General features: G+C 29.1%; 3 protein-coding genes across 5 annotated transcripts; 2 read left to right on the top strand and 1 right to left on the bottom strand.

The window, feature by feature from the left end:
* Positions 1 to 66: 66 nt before the first annotated feature.
* Positions 67 to 2,192, top strand: Mocs2A (Molybdenum cofactor synthesis 2A). The gene is made up of 3 exons (XM_089229187.1): positions 67 to 333; positions 1,704 to 1,959; positions 2,052 to 2,192. The coding sequence occupies exons 1-3, from the start codon at positions 214 to 216 to the stop codon at positions 2,054 to 2,056; spliced, it is 381 nt and encodes a 126-aa protein (XP_089085313.1). The 5' UTR covers positions 67 to 213; the 3' UTR covers positions 2,057 to 2,192.
* Positions 2,063 to 3,542, top strand: LOC107162999 (Molybdenum cofactor synthesis 2B). Its single transcript, XM_015510205.2, has 2 exons — positions 2,063 to 2,307; positions 2,405 to 3,542. Exons 1-2 carry the CDS (start codon positions 2,063 to 2,065, stop codon positions 2,604 to 2,606), a joined length of 447 nt encoding a protein of 148 aa, XP_015365691.2. The 3' UTR covers positions 2,607 to 3,542.
* On the bottom strand, positions 3,257 to 16,139 carry Atg2 (Autophagy-related 2). Of its 3 annotated transcripts, none has more exons than XM_015510226.2 (30): positions 15,686 to 16,139; positions 15,258 to 15,623; positions 13,881 to 14,049; positions 13,656 to 13,808; positions 13,222 to 13,324; positions 13,021 to 13,168; positions 12,394 to 12,745; positions 12,219 to 12,321; positions 12,112 to 12,155; positions 11,666 to 12,045; positions 11,465 to 11,601; positions 10,540 to 10,648; positions 10,373 to 10,467; positions 10,016 to 10,297; positions 9,543 to 9,890; positions 9,348 to 9,481; positions 9,129 to 9,283; positions 8,455 to 8,605; positions 8,200 to 8,381; positions 7,940 to 8,127; positions 7,146 to 7,875; positions 6,836 to 7,080; positions 6,680 to 6,758; positions 6,472 to 6,612; positions 6,246 to 6,413; positions 6,008 to 6,176; positions 5,573 to 5,939; positions 5,227 to 5,503; positions 5,004 to 5,159; positions 3,257 to 3,959 (listed from the first exon to the last, which is right to left on the bottom strand). In XM_015510226.2, exons 2-30 carry the CDS (start codon positions 15,423 to 15,425, stop codon positions 3,735 to 3,737), a joined length of 5,958 nt encoding a protein of 1,985 aa, XP_015365712.2. In that variant the 5' UTR covers positions 15,426 to 15,623; positions 15,686 to 16,139; the 3' UTR covers positions 3,257 to 3,734. The 3 variants fall into 3 exon arrangements, with proteins under 3 accessions (XP_015365712.2, XP_015365711.2, XP_089085311.1); XM_015510225.2 differs by having other exon boundaries at positions 15,258 to 15,603; XM_089229185.1 differs by lacking the exons at positions 15,258 to 15,623; positions 15,686 to 16,139 and having other exon boundaries at positions 13,656 to 13,822; positions 13,881 to 14,006.
* Between the last annotated feature and the right edge of the window lie 968 nt (positions 16,140 to 17,107).

Here is a 17,107-nt window from a genome sequence, read left to right as displayed (position 1 = left end):
TATGGTGTGAACCGTTATCATTTTTATTTTTTTTAGTTTATCGTCTGATAGCTTAAATATTCCGGGCTATAGTTATAACTTATGTCTTATAATAATATAGAAATTATTAGAAAACAGTTTCTTGCTACTTGCCTGTAATTTATTACTATTATTATTATTATTGGGCAGTTCTTACGCAATACTTAGGAAGCCTTAGGAAATTAGTTATTTAATATGGCAAACGGCGTAACCTCTCGTCCTCTCGTGTTTCAGATGATAAATAGTCTAACATTAATTAAAAACTTATTCGGTTTTTTTAAGCGATCGTTCGACAGCTTAAAACTATTTATTAAGGTGAGTGAATATAATTTTTCATTTAAATTCGATTTCGTTTTTATAGTCGCTGATTGTTCCATTTCTTGTAACAATTACAGTATTAAGGATAACTTTAGCTAGTCTATGGATTAGTCCATAAATGCATTAATGTTCAATTATTTTACCTGCCAAAAATGAAGTATTTGAGTAAAATATAATACCCATATCTGTTCAAATAGATGTCAATTATACATTTTTTTTTTAAATGTAATTAATTATGTACTTATGCTCTACCAATAGTTCACTTTATAGATAAGAAAAGAATTCATTCTTTGTGTATTTGTATTAAATCCTGATAAATTTATTTTTTTTTTTATTACCTACAATTAAGTAGGTACGCATACTTATTCTTATCTTGTAAAATATACATTTTTAAATTTAAACTTCATTGATAGATAATGTAGCTACGAATTAAGGTATATCTTAATATTTATGGTGTAGCTACCTTAATTTTAAACCAAATAAGTTCAAAATACTTATTGTTAATTTTTGCTTAACTATTAAACATTTTCAACTTTAAGTTTTTTACAATTTTTGTTTAGTGTTTTCAATATTATTCAATTCAATTAATTTATGTTAATTTTTTGTATATATAACTGTTGGTATATTAAGAAGTAATTCAGTGTTTTTACGCAAGTGTCTTGAAACTATTTAAACAGTATACTAACTATTATGTGAATATTTTATTTTATTCAAAAATATTCTTAAACGCATTATTTAAATTTCAAAATTTGTCTTTCTACGTATTCCACGGTAAAAAAACAAAGTTTTATTTAAAATGCTTAAAAACATGAATATATATTGGGTATGTGATGTAACTTATTGATTATCTTTACGCCACTCTTTCATCATTATTGGCAATTATATATAAAAATTCAAGACTTATCTATGATTTGAAATCTTAGCAATCAATTCTGAATACAATTGTATGGACCCTACGACCTGAGTACTAACACTTAAAATAAGACAACAATCAACGATGTCAGTTTTTAAACATATTGATGGCTTAATGTAACGTCAATCATTCCAGAGCACAGAAATTGTTAGCTAATTAATTAACATATAAAAAAAAAAAGATGTGAAGCATACTATAAATTGTACACAAATATTTTTTTCCTGTGAATAGCAATCGCATTTTTAATTTTTAGTACGTATAAAAATGTGAGCAATAGTGTAATATTAAATACTACGATGAGTCCAAAAGTTCTAATACTGGCAAGTAGTGTAAGGATAAACAATAAGCAAATACTAAAAATACCTGTCTTTTTATAATAATTTACAAAATGCAAAAACAAGTATTTTATTTAAATTAATCAGGATTTGTAAATAAAATATGTTTTTATCTATAGGTGATGACCGTGGTAAATGTTACAATCATATTTTTTGCTCAAGCTCGTGAGTTATCTAAAGTAAAGAGTACAACTGTTCAGTTGCCGCAAACTTTATTTGGACATAGTTTACGGTCCATGTTGGTAGACCAATTTAATTTACTGTCAATAGGAAACATTTTTATATTAGCTGTCAATGAAATTTATATATCTGACAATACGCAGATCACCTTAAAAGATAAGGACATTGTAGCTGTTATTCCGCCAATAAGTGGAGGTAGTAATCAAATTTATTACCAAAAAAAAAAATTATATTTTTCAACCCTATGAACAAAATCTAAAATTTCTGGTGATTTAATTTGTTTTCAGGTTGAAAAAAAATGATTGATTTAAAGATTGTGAATTCTGAACTTGATATTAACTCTGCGATAAATTCTGTCAATTCACCACAATGCGGAGCTATATCAATATTTATTGGAACGACTAGAGAACAATTTAATGGGAATAAAGTAAAAACTTTGTTTTACGAAGCTTACGAGTCGATGGCGTTGAATGAAATGAAAAGTATCACTGTGCTGACCAGACAAAAATGGCCAGAAGTTGTGAACATTGCAATACATCACAGGTAGTTTAAATAATTGATAGGTTATATTTTAATGTTTTAAGTAAAATAAATGTTGCTTTTACCATAAAAACCGATAATAACCAGTATTCTCTGTAAGGATTGGTGAAGTAAAAGTTGGAGAAGCCGGTGTAGTGATTGTCGCTTCATCTCCTCATCGCAAACATGCTCAAGAAGCTGTATCGTTTATACTTGAACAACTAAAAACCACGGTTCCCATTTTTAAGAAAGAACAGTACGAAAACGGCAGTAGTATATGGAAAGCCAATGAAGAATGCGCTTGGAACAGTAACAATATATAAAATTGTTAAATGTCAAATTTAACATGTAATTGGACTATTGTTTTAATTGAATACTTAATTATTTAATAATTAAAAAAACTATTAAAATTAAGTGGTGAATTGAGGTTAGAAATTATATGACATTTATTGTATTAGCATATAATATTACGATTAAATGAACTACAAATCCTTGGGTTTCTACCAACTGTTATGACGTGTGCTGGAGTAAAAAACCGTGTTATAATGAATATCAATGGCGCAAGAAATAATCTGTATTAACCGCTGTTACCTACAGGACAAACGCCATGACAATAATGACAACATTCTATGAAAGTAAGAAATAATAATATTCCACGGAGAACAAGTGCCGCCATCCCCCACTCCGGGGCATGGCAGAAACCTACGGGTGCCCCAATAAAAATTCTGCCAAAACTCATACACGTGTAACACACCTACCGTTCCATAAACCTACAGTACCACCCCCTTCCCAATGGCCTAAGTTGCCGCGGGATAATTAAAAAATATATAAAATAAAAAATAATCTTCCCTGTAGTAAGATATTTTCATGCTCATTTATATGTTTTAACCTAAAAGTTCTTAAACCAATTTTGATTTAAAATATTATTCGTACTGAGTGTTGTACTACGATTGTAACAAAAAATACGATAAGATAATCATCAAAATTAAAATTTTTTTATTGTATTTTTTCCTATTTTCTGTACAAAATGTTCAAAATGACAAATTAAACATCTGGATAATAGTATAAAATTTAACATATAACAAATCAAAACAATTATGCCTTAAACAGACTAAGAATAATGGAACCACAATATTATGGCACTAGAATTAGAAAAAAATATTTATCATATAATAGCTTGCATCTTCATTTTCGCTGTTTTTATCATTTGGTGTTTAAGTAGTTTACGTACAACTGTTAATCATTTCAATAGTTTTTTTGTTTTTTTAATAAAATACGTAGAGCATGCTACAGATTTTGCAAAAATATACTACAATCACGTTCTATTATTCAATTGTCAGACAAAAGTTATGATAATTGAATAAAAAAATACACAAATGAATCATTAAATTAAAAAAATATATGAAAATATTATAATAAAAGTATATTGGTCTTTGATATGTAGTCGATGTTTAGTCACACCTCCATTTTTGCATCGCTTCAACACGTGCATCCGGTGCCAATTGACAGCGAACACCTTGAAGCACATTGCATGTCGCTTGACTGGCGAGTATAATGGGTGTAAGGGCAGTAGGAGGTATTTGCCGCATAACACCACCAACCATGCCAGCAGTACCCTTGATTTCGTGCTCTTCACTTGCCACTCTAACTATATTTTGTGCTGTTTCGCCAATTCCCTAAAACAACAAAACATTATAAATCAGTAATATGAAATAAAATAAAATAAATAGTAATATATTTTTTCAAACATAAACATAAATATTATAGCAAGATGATTGATTCATTTATAATATCAATGAATACTTTTTGGAATTATTAATTTAATCAGTATAGGACTTAATTTAATAATACTAATTTCTATAAAATATTATTTTCATAGCTTATGATTTCAATAAAAAATAATTTTGAATGGTACTCAATCCAATCCATATTCAGTGCATTTTGATAACTTTTTATATTTTCATACACAGATGCTTAAAAATGAAATATATTTTTAAATTTGTTAGATATACTAATACATATTATATTAAATAAACATTGAGGTAATCCTAACACTGCATATATTATATTTTATCATATATAATAATTAATTATTATTAACTTACACTAAATTAAATATATATAATATAAAAACCGCATGGCGCTTACCATAAAACAGTATGAATAAGTCCATCATATAAATAGCCTAACTACTTTTGAAATGTTGCCATTTATAATATAATTTAATAATATACATAATGGCAATAAGCTGTATACAATTGATATTATTTGAACTACAAACATTAATATAACATTTTTATAGAAAAATAGTTGTTTTTCATTTAAATATCCAATTTTGTCAAAATTAAAAGTAAATGTCCATTAAAAAAAATTAACAAAAAGAGCAAAACTATTTTAAAATTATATGCTTTGAATATACTATAAATATTCCGTGAAAATGTCAGCCTGGTGTTATTCATATTTAAAGTATACCGAAAGACCAAATTAATTTGAAATCACAATTTAAACGTGTCTAATAATTACCTATACTCTATTAACAACCTACACGCTTATATCATCTTTAAGTATACCTAAATACAGTTTTATATCCATAAATATTTATAAATTTTTTTTTCTTTTAACTTCAAACCTTTCTAATAACATCATATAAAAGTTCTAGTTATTATTAATAACTAATAATAAGTATTGCATTAGAACAGATTTTAATTATAAACACTTACTTCTTTAACCAACATAACAGCAGTTGCTACTCCTTCTCGTATATCGGCAGGATGTGATCGTTTATTAGGACGATTTCTCTTTTTACCTTCTTGTAACCTTAGTTGACGCATACTAGGTCCTGGGTTTACCATGTCATAAGTAGTTTCGGCTACCCTCTATAAAATAATTATATTAAATGTAAATGCCATATATTTACGTATTTAGTGTACAACTCTCACAAACCTGAATAAGATTTACGATTCTGGTGGCTATTTCAAGAGCTGCCATTGCTGTAGATGTAGTAAATGAATTAGCTCCCCTTTGCAAACCTCTGACTATTCTGCCATCTTTTTGGTATTGTTCAATAGGTAGTTGCACTAGATCTCTAAAGCCTTGTATTAATCTGACAAACGAATACATTGGACCCACACCACCAAGTAATGATGGAAGCTGATGTTTTTTTATATCTTGTAACCATTCCTGGGTAACATATGTCAATAGTTTTTCGAATCCAAGTAAACTAAAAAATTAATAATTCACATAAATTAAGGGCCACAAAACATGTAACAAGATTATCAAAAATTTTTACCCGTGCTTGTGAACAATACGTTTCAAAGTTATCTCTGAACAATTGAGCTGTGCTAATCCCATTAGTAAACCAGCCAATGAACCCTGTCTCAAATCAATATGTCTTCCTTCATAATCTAAACGTATAGTAACATCTGGAGAAAACACAAATTGTCTTATGTAAATAGGAGCTTTACTGTCACTTGGACTAGTGCCAGTGTCTGGTTTAGGATTGACAGGTATATCTTTTAATCCAAAATGTTGATCAAATTCATCATTTAACTGAATCAATGGATTAGGTGCAATATCCTTCTGGCCATCAACTGTGTTTCCTAATGTCATAATTGGTTCTTCTAATTTTGTGGGTATTTTCTTTTCAGCCAATATTTCTACAAAAGACACAGTTTAAAACAAAATAGTAAAAATTTAATAAAATATAGAAGATTTATAATAATACCATCTTTGGTTTTTTGACCCAGTGCATTAAATTGATTTACAAATGAGATCAGAAATATCAACGAATCTTGATCAATGTTAAGTCTTAATGGTAACATAGACACCTTTACACAACATTCTTGAACTTTTAGATTGGAATCAGGACGTATGTGGGCAGCTTTGGCAACAAACTGTTAACATTTGTATTTTAACTATATTTTAGAAAAAAAAAACCATCTAACTATATCAACCTCACTTACCATATTAGCATCCTGTTGTTTGGGCATTGCTTCACTTGAGTAGAGATATAAAAATTTATTGATGTTTGATGATGCAAGTTTATCGCGAATTTCTAAGTCTTGAATTAAAACCACTTGCCTCATTGCTTGTTTTGTATGTGATGGGTAAACTTCATGCTGGAATCGTACCTAATAACAAAATTGTTTTAATTTTATATTTTAACTATTACAATGTAAAAAAACATACCTTATTCAATTGAAGTTGCATTAATACATGGTGTTGTCGTCCAGCACCACCCTTTGCCTGCCAACTGGTAGGTAAAACACTACAGCAAAACCTTGTCCTGGCTTGAGATGTATTAGATCCTTTTTTTGGAGTAGGATTTTTCTAATAAAAAAAGAATAAACAGTTATAATATGAATTATAATTTAAAAATAATTATAGTTATAAATACCTGAGAGTTTATATTAGTTTGAGAATAATATCGAGAAAGTGAAGGCCTCAGTGTGTTTGGAGAAGTTGGACAAGAATTCCTTATTAAAATATCCAACATTTAATTAATAAAATTAATTACTGTTTAATATATTAATATACAATCAAATTTACTTACGTTTCAGATACTATAGTGACATGTTTTGTCAGTTCGTTATGAATAGGTTTAGTACTAAAATCAGTTCCACCATAAATATGCCAAATAAGAGTCATTTCTCGTAATGTATATTTAATTACTGGCGTTGGATATTCTTTAGGTGCCTGGAGCATATCAACTTTTCCAACAGGAGCTTTAAAATAGTTGTTAATCAAACGTAATTGTGTGTCTATTAACATACGCACTTCTGGTATGTTACTTCGAGGCTAATTACAATTAATGAATAATTAATTAAGACTTAGATATATTTTTTATAAATCTAATACCATACCATTAATCCTGAACCAACTTCATGTTCAACAAAGCAAAATTCTTTATCAATAGAATCATCTTCTACTTCGTATTGCAATGATGGTTCATTATCCAAAGGGGAGACTATTTTATTGGTTTCATCAGGAAAATAAAATACTTCAATTCCTTTATCACTTTGGTTTGAAGCTGAGTGATTTGAGTTCTGTTTTTTAATTGGATCTACTAGGTTTTTCTTAGGTTTTTTTAAACCGGTAGTTTCTTCATGCATAGCTTCCATTATAAGACTTGATAATGAATTATTGTCAGAATCTGCTTGATCTAACAAAACTGGATCTTCCTGATCAACTCCTTCAAACTCAGTTGATAGTTCTTCTGCAGAAATTTTATCACCGTCAGAAGCCAAATAGCTAAGTATACGGCAAAAAGCAAATGCAGAATCTGCACAAGTTCTAATATGTATCACATTGACAGCCATTCTTAAGTCAACTTCGGGTTGCACCACCAAATCATTTGATTGCTTTGAGTTTTTACTAAGTTTTAAAGATAGTTCAAAAACACCCAAGTCCATTACACAAATGTAATGGGAAACTAAATCTAAATTTTCCGATTTAGACAAACGAGCAGAAATGAAGAAAGCTACATCCTCAGATACAATTTGAAGAGTTGATGCTTTAGATCTAGCAACAATATTGCTTGATAGACTAAAATTACCAATAGTAAGCACACATTGATATGGCAAATTAAGTGGTCTGAAAAGTTTTCAAATGATTAAATAATAGATTAAATTTAAATGTAACTAAACAAATGACTAACCTATAATCGATGATACAATCGCTAAAATGCTGATGTAATTCTGTGATCACGTGAGGTGATTCATATCCAGCAACAGGATAATCCACAACGTCAAAAAAATCTGATAGTTGATAATACCAGCTCTGTGCAACAATGCTAAATATATGCCTCAAAGTGGTTCCATGAATCTCATTTGCTACTCTTATTGTCTATTATACAAATAATATTTAAAAGTAAGATAAGAGATTATTTAATTATCATAATTTGTTAAATAGTATTACTTTTATATGATTGCAAACAGATACTTCAACTACAACTGTCAACATATCAGACTTATTAATATCACATCGTTCTTTAAAATCCATACCATCAGGTATTTTATATAACACTCTTTGTAATGATTTATTTTTTCGACATATAACTTCTTTTGGAACCAGAATTTCACTACCATTTGTGGAAAAATCTAAATGAAAGTTTTTATTGGTACATACATAAAAATACTGAATAGTTATTGATCATAAAATTATTTGACTTACTTTCATGACTCAAGCAGAATTTATTAGCTTGAATACAAATAAAATTATGTCTAGGTGTATTTTCATATCCAGCTGCGGTGTATAAATAAAGATCATCAAATGCAATTTGTAATTCACCATAATGTTGAGGTATAACTCGCCCAGAACGGTCCTATCAAAATATTTAGGGTAATTAAAACTGAATAATCAAAAAATTCTTCAATAATTTTATAATATTTTTTTTTTTAATAGGACGTTGCACCTGCATTTGTTGTCTCCGTCTTACAAGTGCGTAACATTGCAAAAATTGTTTCGTGCGGGAAAGAACCGAGAAAGTTACAGTTATAACTAAGAAACAAAATTTTCACCACATAAAAAGGAGAATTTTGTCTGTACAATATCAATTTTATTTTTTCGATATCACTTATACAAAAAAAATTCTTATTGTTTTATAATATATTAATTTTGTGTTTTTAAAGCATGAATAACTTTTTTTGTAGTTCTGATATCGAAAAAATAAAAACGATATTGCACAGACAAAATTCTCCTTTTTATGTGGTGAACATTTCGTTTCTTAGTTATAACTGTAGCTTTCTGGGTTCTTTCCCGCACGAAATAGTTTTTGCAATGTTATGTACTTGTAAGACGGAGACCACACATGCGGGTGAGACATCCTCTTAATAATTAATAATTACCCTTGATTGTGTGACAATAGTAAACAAGCCTTGTGACACATTCAAATTAAGACAAAATTCAGTTCTTTTAACAATAGGATCAGCAATATTCATACTAGATTGTCCACATGAATAATAAAAATTGGATGTTTCATCTTCTGATTCACTTTCAGAGTCTAATTTATAAATATAAATATATACTTAAATGAAAGATTTTGATCTTAAAACTTTTTAATTTACCAAACTGAATTCCGGATTTACAAGGTGCAAAATAACGAGTCTTATCCAATATATTTGATAATCGATTAGTATCACCTCCCGATGATGCAGGAGTCGGAAATGATGGAGACCAAAAAAATAAATCGTTTGTAAATCTAGAAATAAAAATATATTTTAAACACAAAATTAATTTTAAAAAAAATAATAATAATTAACCTGTTGTAAATGGTTTCATATAAATGTTTGGAAGGTAACGTGACAAATACACATGGTAAGTTTATATCTAAATATACTTTAGCATTAGCATTGGTATGCTCAACAAATTCCATAATTTCTTCTCTAGAACCTGGAACTACTTGTATTTCCCCATCACCTAATTTCCGTTCATGTTCTTGACTGTCAGAATGATGATTTCTTTGTCTCATAATTTTTTTGGAAGCAAATGGAGATGGCTTTTTACACGAATCAACATAAACACTGCTTGTCATGTTATGTTCAACATTCGAATCGTCATTATTTCTTTCATTTTCAGTATTAATAACTGGACACAATCTCAAAATTAATCTTTAAAAAGAAAAAATGATTTATATTATTTGGTAAAACAAATTTTATAATTTTATATTATAGAAAAATAATAAATTTTTCAATCATCTCAATGATTAAATTATAAACATGTAAATAATAATTACTTTGGTCTACGTTTGGCGTCTATTCTAATAGATTTTAATTCTTCATCAATTCCTTTACATTTTGCAATGGGAATTATATTGTTGGTGTTACCTTCTTGAAACAAAGCTTCAACGGACCGACATTGTAATTCATAACCTGTAGAAACAGTTTGTTGTGATGTTTTTGTAAATGAACCCTCAGCATCAGATAAGTACAACCATAAAATATCATCTCTTAATATACGTTTCCACCAGGGTAATCGATTTATATCGCTTAATGGTCGTAAATCAGGAACAGGAAATCTAGTATATAAATATTTATGGTTATAAAAATATATTATTATCGATAAGTAATTAGTAATTACAATAAGTTCTTACCGAAACTTAATTGATAAATAACTAAAATTTAAAGTGCAACTTATATTTGTATCATTAACAGATTCAATTACATCATTAAACTGAGGATGACTAACCTAAAATGAAATTTAAAAATATTAAAACACAGTGTTTATTTATAAACAATACAATTTAATTTATTATCATACATTTAGTGTACTTTTGTTAGAAACCTTAAAATCTGGATTATAAATATATGATGATAAGCGGTTAATAATTGAAATATCAACCTCAGAAAAGGCTTGTTGCATAGTTATCCTGGAAAAAACATCATGAAAATATTAAAACAAAAATATATTGGAAATACCTAGTACAATAGAATTTAAAATATACAAAAATAAAAATATACATATTTATATAAGTTTTATTAAGAGATTTTTTTGTCTACCCGAACCATATATACTGGCATTAAAAGATCATTACACTCTCATTTTTCAAGTTTACATTCAGCATTTCACGTTTTGCTTCATTAGTTTGAAAATTTAAGCGAATCAACCTATTATGAAACTATATAATAAGAACATATTCTATGTGTTTGTTGGTTGGTCTTATTTTAAAATAATTCAGTTTTTAATCAGGTCATGAACATCTTTAGATACAATATAAAATCTGTTTCTATAAATACTAAATCATAATAGTAGTATATTATCAATGTTTGAATCCCTTCCCCTAATTTTCCTATTTCTTTATTTGTATATACTTTAAAAGTAATAATGTATTAACATTGATATTATAATGACAATTAGTATTTCTAATAATATTTATTATATTTATTCATTTTAATAAATGACCAAACTCATTTATAAAGTTTAAATGAAATATTTTTATAGTAGAAATTTATCAATTTTAACATCACAAGATACTCTGTTGAGTAGAGTAAAGAAACTGTGGTTTAAAATATGAACGAACATAATATAGACATTTAAATAGCAAAAATAAAGAAAATTTCAAAAAAATTGTATAACTTAACTATTGAATAATAATAATATTTAAATATTTTCTACATCACTAATACAAAGCAAAAATATAGATATATTTTACAAAATTAAAATTATTTAAAATACAAAAAATTACTTGATTTCTGAAGAGACTGGATTACAATATCTTGTAGACTTAGTATTATGTTTGAATTGAATTTGAATGTCTGGTTGATGACTAGATATATTTGATATTTTTTGAGAACACTTATCATCTTGGACAAATTTTAAAATCTGCCAATATCAAAATTCTTATGTCAATACTAATTATGATTTAACAACAAAGAAAACATTTTACCGGTATATATTGAGTGGGTTCTTCCACAGTTTCAACAAGAACTTCCATTAATAATACATCAGATCCTGAAGCAATTATATTAACATCTTTTACAGTCTCATTAGTTTTTTCATCCCCTTCCAATATCACATTTGTAGCCACAAGCTTCAAATGATTTTTTTCTAAAGACTTAGTAATCTTATCACAATCCTTGATAATGTCAGCATTTTGAACAGCCATTAGATATTGATGAGATATTTTACGCATCTCATTTAGGGAACATTGTGTAATAACATCAGTTTCCGGGCAAACAGCAAGAATATCGTCATGTAGCAAAACCATACACAATGAAGCTAACTGTATATTAAAATGGTTTGTTTCGCCTAACCATTCATTTTTACCTAAAATTAAAATTATTTAGAATTACAAAAAAATTGAAATAATTGACAACTATCAAAAGTATTTACCTCTATTTCTATGCTTAGTGTGGCGTGAAGACAATTCAGATTTACTAACAAAATAACAAGTATTAATATTTTAATAAAATACATTTTAATGAATTTATTTAATTTACCTGCTAGCTACACTACTCATACTAGAAGTCATCGATGAATTCATGCTGGGTGCAAAAGTTTTACTTTTGGCACCTTGTAATGGGAAAAATTCTTCTTCATCATCTAAACATATAATTTATAAATTAACTAAGGAAAAGTCAAAAAAATATTTTTAATTGTATTATTGTAAGTTACCTTGCAAATTTGACCATCCTTGCATTCCTCTTAAACCAACATCAGCATTAGGTCTAGACTCAACATGATTAAATAAATCTAATTCTATATGATTGAAGTCTGATTCACTCATTGGTTTTTGTATGGGGGCACTTAGTTTTTGTTCTATTAAAGGCTTAGATATGCCACGCAAGATTTCTATGACTAAATACAGTTGTCTTGGAGAACAAATAACATTAAGAGGTCCGAAGTTTATTTCCAAGCTCAGTTTTGGACCAGGAAGACTAGGATTATGTTTAAGTACCATTCGGATAATTTGAGTATCGGTAAGTTCAGCAATAGTTATTGGCTCCGTCGCGTTTATTCTTGAATTCTTAATGAACAAAAAAGAAAAACAAATGTTAGCAAATATAATTAAACAAAGATTTTCAGTAAAAATAACTTGGGATGTGGACTTTATTTCTTATACAATATTTTCAAATAATAATACTATAATAACTTCTTTTAGCCCGTAAAGTTCTAATAAAAAAAATATAGATAAAAACCCATTGTACAACCGATATATTACTCAGAATCTTGAATGCATACCATATCTAGCACTGGAAAAAAATATTTATCTTAAGGCACATTAATTATTAAATAACTTACAGATTTTTCATTATTAGGTTTTGGACATTTAAACTCGTAAGTCTGTAAGAACACTCCTTCAATTAATAACTTCTTAGTCAGAAAAGCTAAGCTATCATATAATATCCCTTCTTTTGATTCATCTGCCACTTCATCAATATAATCTAAACTGTAAGATCACAGTTTAAATTAAATAACTCGGAAACTTAATTCATTACTTACCTTATTATATGCAGTTGTAATCCTAATCCTAATTTCATAAAATCTGGCATATATTCTAATTTTATCACAGTATTTGAAAATTTCACTTTAATTCTGTTCAATACTAGAATTTTAAAAATACATGTAATTAGTATACATCTGCTGAGTTAAATACAAATTTGATAAATTAAATGTACAACAAAATTTAATTCAGCTGTTGTGGACTACTAAAATATGTTTAACAGGCCATTACCTCACTATTTCTTCATCAAATGTTTAGTACTTGTTTAATTATGCATCCCTGACAAGGCCATCCCTATAATTTAGAGGACCTAGAGAATGATTAGTTTTACTAGTGCAGAGCCTAAGGGTTTAATGTAAGGTGTGTGGCCTAGGGTTTGGGCCCCACTCAGCAAGGTCTACTAACTAAATTTAATAAATTAATTCAAAATTACTAGATTCTATGGCCTGAGTGAACACTTCAAGACCTGAAACTTGTTCAGATTCTGGTGCATTATCAAAACTTTCTTCATAATCACTATCTGGCGTAGAATACACACTATTTGACATAGACGACCAAACAGATTCCAACATAGAACTAGGTATTCCTGAAAAAAAATAACTGAGGATAACATTTTTGGTATATAACTATAATAAAGTTTTTCCGGAATTTCATTTACCTTCAGTTTCTTTTACATTTGGTCTAACAGTGAGGCTAAGCCCTTCAATGTGTATTACACTGGATTCTTTGAGCATATTCCTCCATGGTACTGAAAGAGATATTTTTTGTACACTACCTTTGACAAATTCAAATGGAAGCTGATGTTCATCTCCTACATCGTTCAGTGCCTTTAGATATTAAACACATTTAATTATAAATAAAAATTACTAGTAGACATTGTGAAATACATATATGTATGTCAAGTTTTTTATCTTGAAAATTGACTTTACAATATAAACTACAGCGATTCACCAAGCATGCTCATCCTCCTTTTTTTCATTGATAATTCAGTTATTCAAAATCTTATTTTTGGAATTTTTAAATGTACTTACTAATCATATTTTAAAATACTTGAGATTTATAGAACTACTTAAAAAGTATTCTGGGGAAATACAAACTTCAGTTTTACAAATGAGAACCCACCTTTAAACTGTAAATTATTCAGTGTATCATTTTTATGGAAAATTTGACGTATTATAATCAAAATTTGTACTAGTAGCTTTTGAGTTATTTAATTTAGATGCTTAAAGCATAAAAAATCCATGGGCTTAAAAGATATGGAGCCAATGGTGATTTGAACATTACTTTTAAGCATTAATATTAACCTATCAATATTAATAATATGTAAAATCTCCTAAGTATAGTAAATACTAGTTCCAATATCATGTCTAATTTATATACTTATTTAAACCATTTCTAATGACTATTATTCTTACCACAAATATTTTAACAACTAAGAAACTACTAATTTTTAATTAGACACATCAAAATGTTTAAAAAATATATCCATTCAATAATTTACAATAAAAAAAGAAAGTTTCTCATCGGAAAAACATTAAGTTCTATAAAAAAAATTCAAGAATTTGAAAATCTTGTCTGAATAGTTGTATTTAAAAATTCTGAAAATCAAAATTTGAATAAGTTCATTACTCAAGGAAAAAATGGAGTGGCATAATAGGAAATGTGTAAGAATCTAAAATAATTTTTAAGTATAACTGAACCATATTTGAAATTTAAGTATACCTACTAGGTATTAGTTGGCCGAGTGAGTATACCACCTGTTAATTAATCAAAGTAAAAACTAATAACAAGTGCTACATATTGACAACAAAAGTTATTACCTATGTGTTTAATTACCTACCCATTTGAAATTAATTAAAAAATATATAAATAAGTAAATAAAATGTGTAGACAATGGATATGATATAACCTATTACCTACCAATGCAATCATTGTTAATGATATAATCAGACAATTGTAACACATATTTAGTAATATATTGTTTGCAATATCAACACAGCTGATGTCGAATACAAGAAGACTATGGAAAACTAACCTGGACATCAAGTATAATGTCTTCGATAGAAACAGCTCCATCCAGCACATTTATGGACAGTTGGTCGGACTCAATCTTGTGCTCGAGGAACCGTCCAACGTACCTCTGTAGGAGGTATCGACAACACCTCTTTTGCAGGTTCTCTGTACAAAAATTGAACCACGACATTGTGAGCGGCACATGTAAGGCAGTTTGTGGCGTTCACGTTTTTTTTTGGCACAGAACTTCTACTACTAATATATTTAATCTATATATACATATATATAATTATATGTATTTTAGTATTTATTTATATTATATTATTGCTATAATTCTCGACGCCCACGCACAGCTCTTGATCTGGACCCTGCGGATAAAGACGAGTACCTATATACAGTTATATATTGTAGTGTACGTATCACATAAACGAATAAAAATCAAATAGAAACCGTGAGCGAGTCTCCGTTGCGGCCGTTCGTTCGATTTTGGCAATGCTCTGCGACGACGATTCGGACCGAAAACGACAATGACGAAATATAATTGTTGGTGTATTGTACTATTGTATTTCTTTTCCGTACGAAAACATCGTAGTATAATAAATTCTTGTATAATATTATAATATACGTACGTCTCTAGATATATTATATTATTGTAATTTATTTACTGTCGTTTTCTGAACAACGACTATACAACAATATACTATGTCAGGTACTATACTGTTAACAGTGATATATTATATGCGTATGTGTACGGAAAATAAAAACATATATTACATTGATAATTTTTTTTTAAAAAGTCGTCACACGGGACACAAGAACACGAATCACGAGCGATTTTTATTGCGTTTCGGGTATAGACCACTGTACGTACGTCGTCGACGGCCGTGCGCGCGGAACAAAGGAAAACAGTAAACACACACAGTGCGTGGTGTACCAGACGTGTGTGTGCGTGTACCACCACCCCCACCACCGCCACCGCAAGCACCACCGCCGCCGCCGTCAGAACTACAACAGCCGCGGCCACGGTTATTATCACATGCGCGCGGAACAAAAACAATAATAAAAAACATATGATTCGACCACCGCCGCCGCCCGACTGCCTGAGGCCAATCCGATCAAAACATCCGCGGTGCGCGCGCACCCCTTGCTACATATAATATTAATATTATTATTGTTACAATATAATAGATACCTATTGCGCGTCTGCGTTGTTTCTTCTGCGCAAATAGCGTAGTACTGTGTTTATTTCCAGCGCCGCGTCGCACTGTCGCTGAGCAAAGCAATAACACAATAAGACGGTCAACTCGTATTAAGAGGGCGCAACAACCGCATTCGTCGTCTCAGTCTTACAAACGAGTAACATGGCAAATTTACGCTCGCCAGTTCACGTTTTATTCCGTTAGCTTGAAAATTAGAGCGAATAGACCTATTATGAAGCTTGATGGTAAGAATATTATCTGTGTTTTGTTGGAAGTATTTTTACGATAATTCGGTTTGTCGTGAGTTATGTGCGTATAATAAATTGTAAAATAAAAATGCTCATAGCTTCCTTAAAAACTGAATTATCGTAAAAAAAAAAAAAAAAACAAAACGCAGATAACGTACTTATACCATCAAGTATCGTAATAGGTCTATTCACTCAAATTTTTAAGCTAGCGAAATAAAACGTGAACTGCCGAGCGTAAATTTGCGATGCTACGCGTTTATTGTAAGACTGAGACGACAAAAACGGGTGTTGCACTGTTGCGGCCTCTTAAGAGGAAGTCGACGCATTATTTGTGTTCTCTCTCTGACCCACGCTCAACATAGCAATATAATATGCATTGACGCAGAATCATTTTTCTATGTTTTTAGATTCACCCATTACAAAAA

The sequence above is a fragment of the Diuraphis noxia genome, unplaced genomic scaffold (assembly GCF_037042655.1).
Source record: "Diuraphis noxia isolate RWA-SAM2 unplaced genomic scaffold, SU_Dnox_SAM2 contig0005, whole genome shotgun sequence".
NCBI lineage: Eukaryota > Metazoa > Arthropoda > Insecta > Hemiptera > Aphididae > Diuraphis > Diuraphis noxia.
This window is presented reverse-complemented; position numbering and strand designations above follow the sequence as displayed.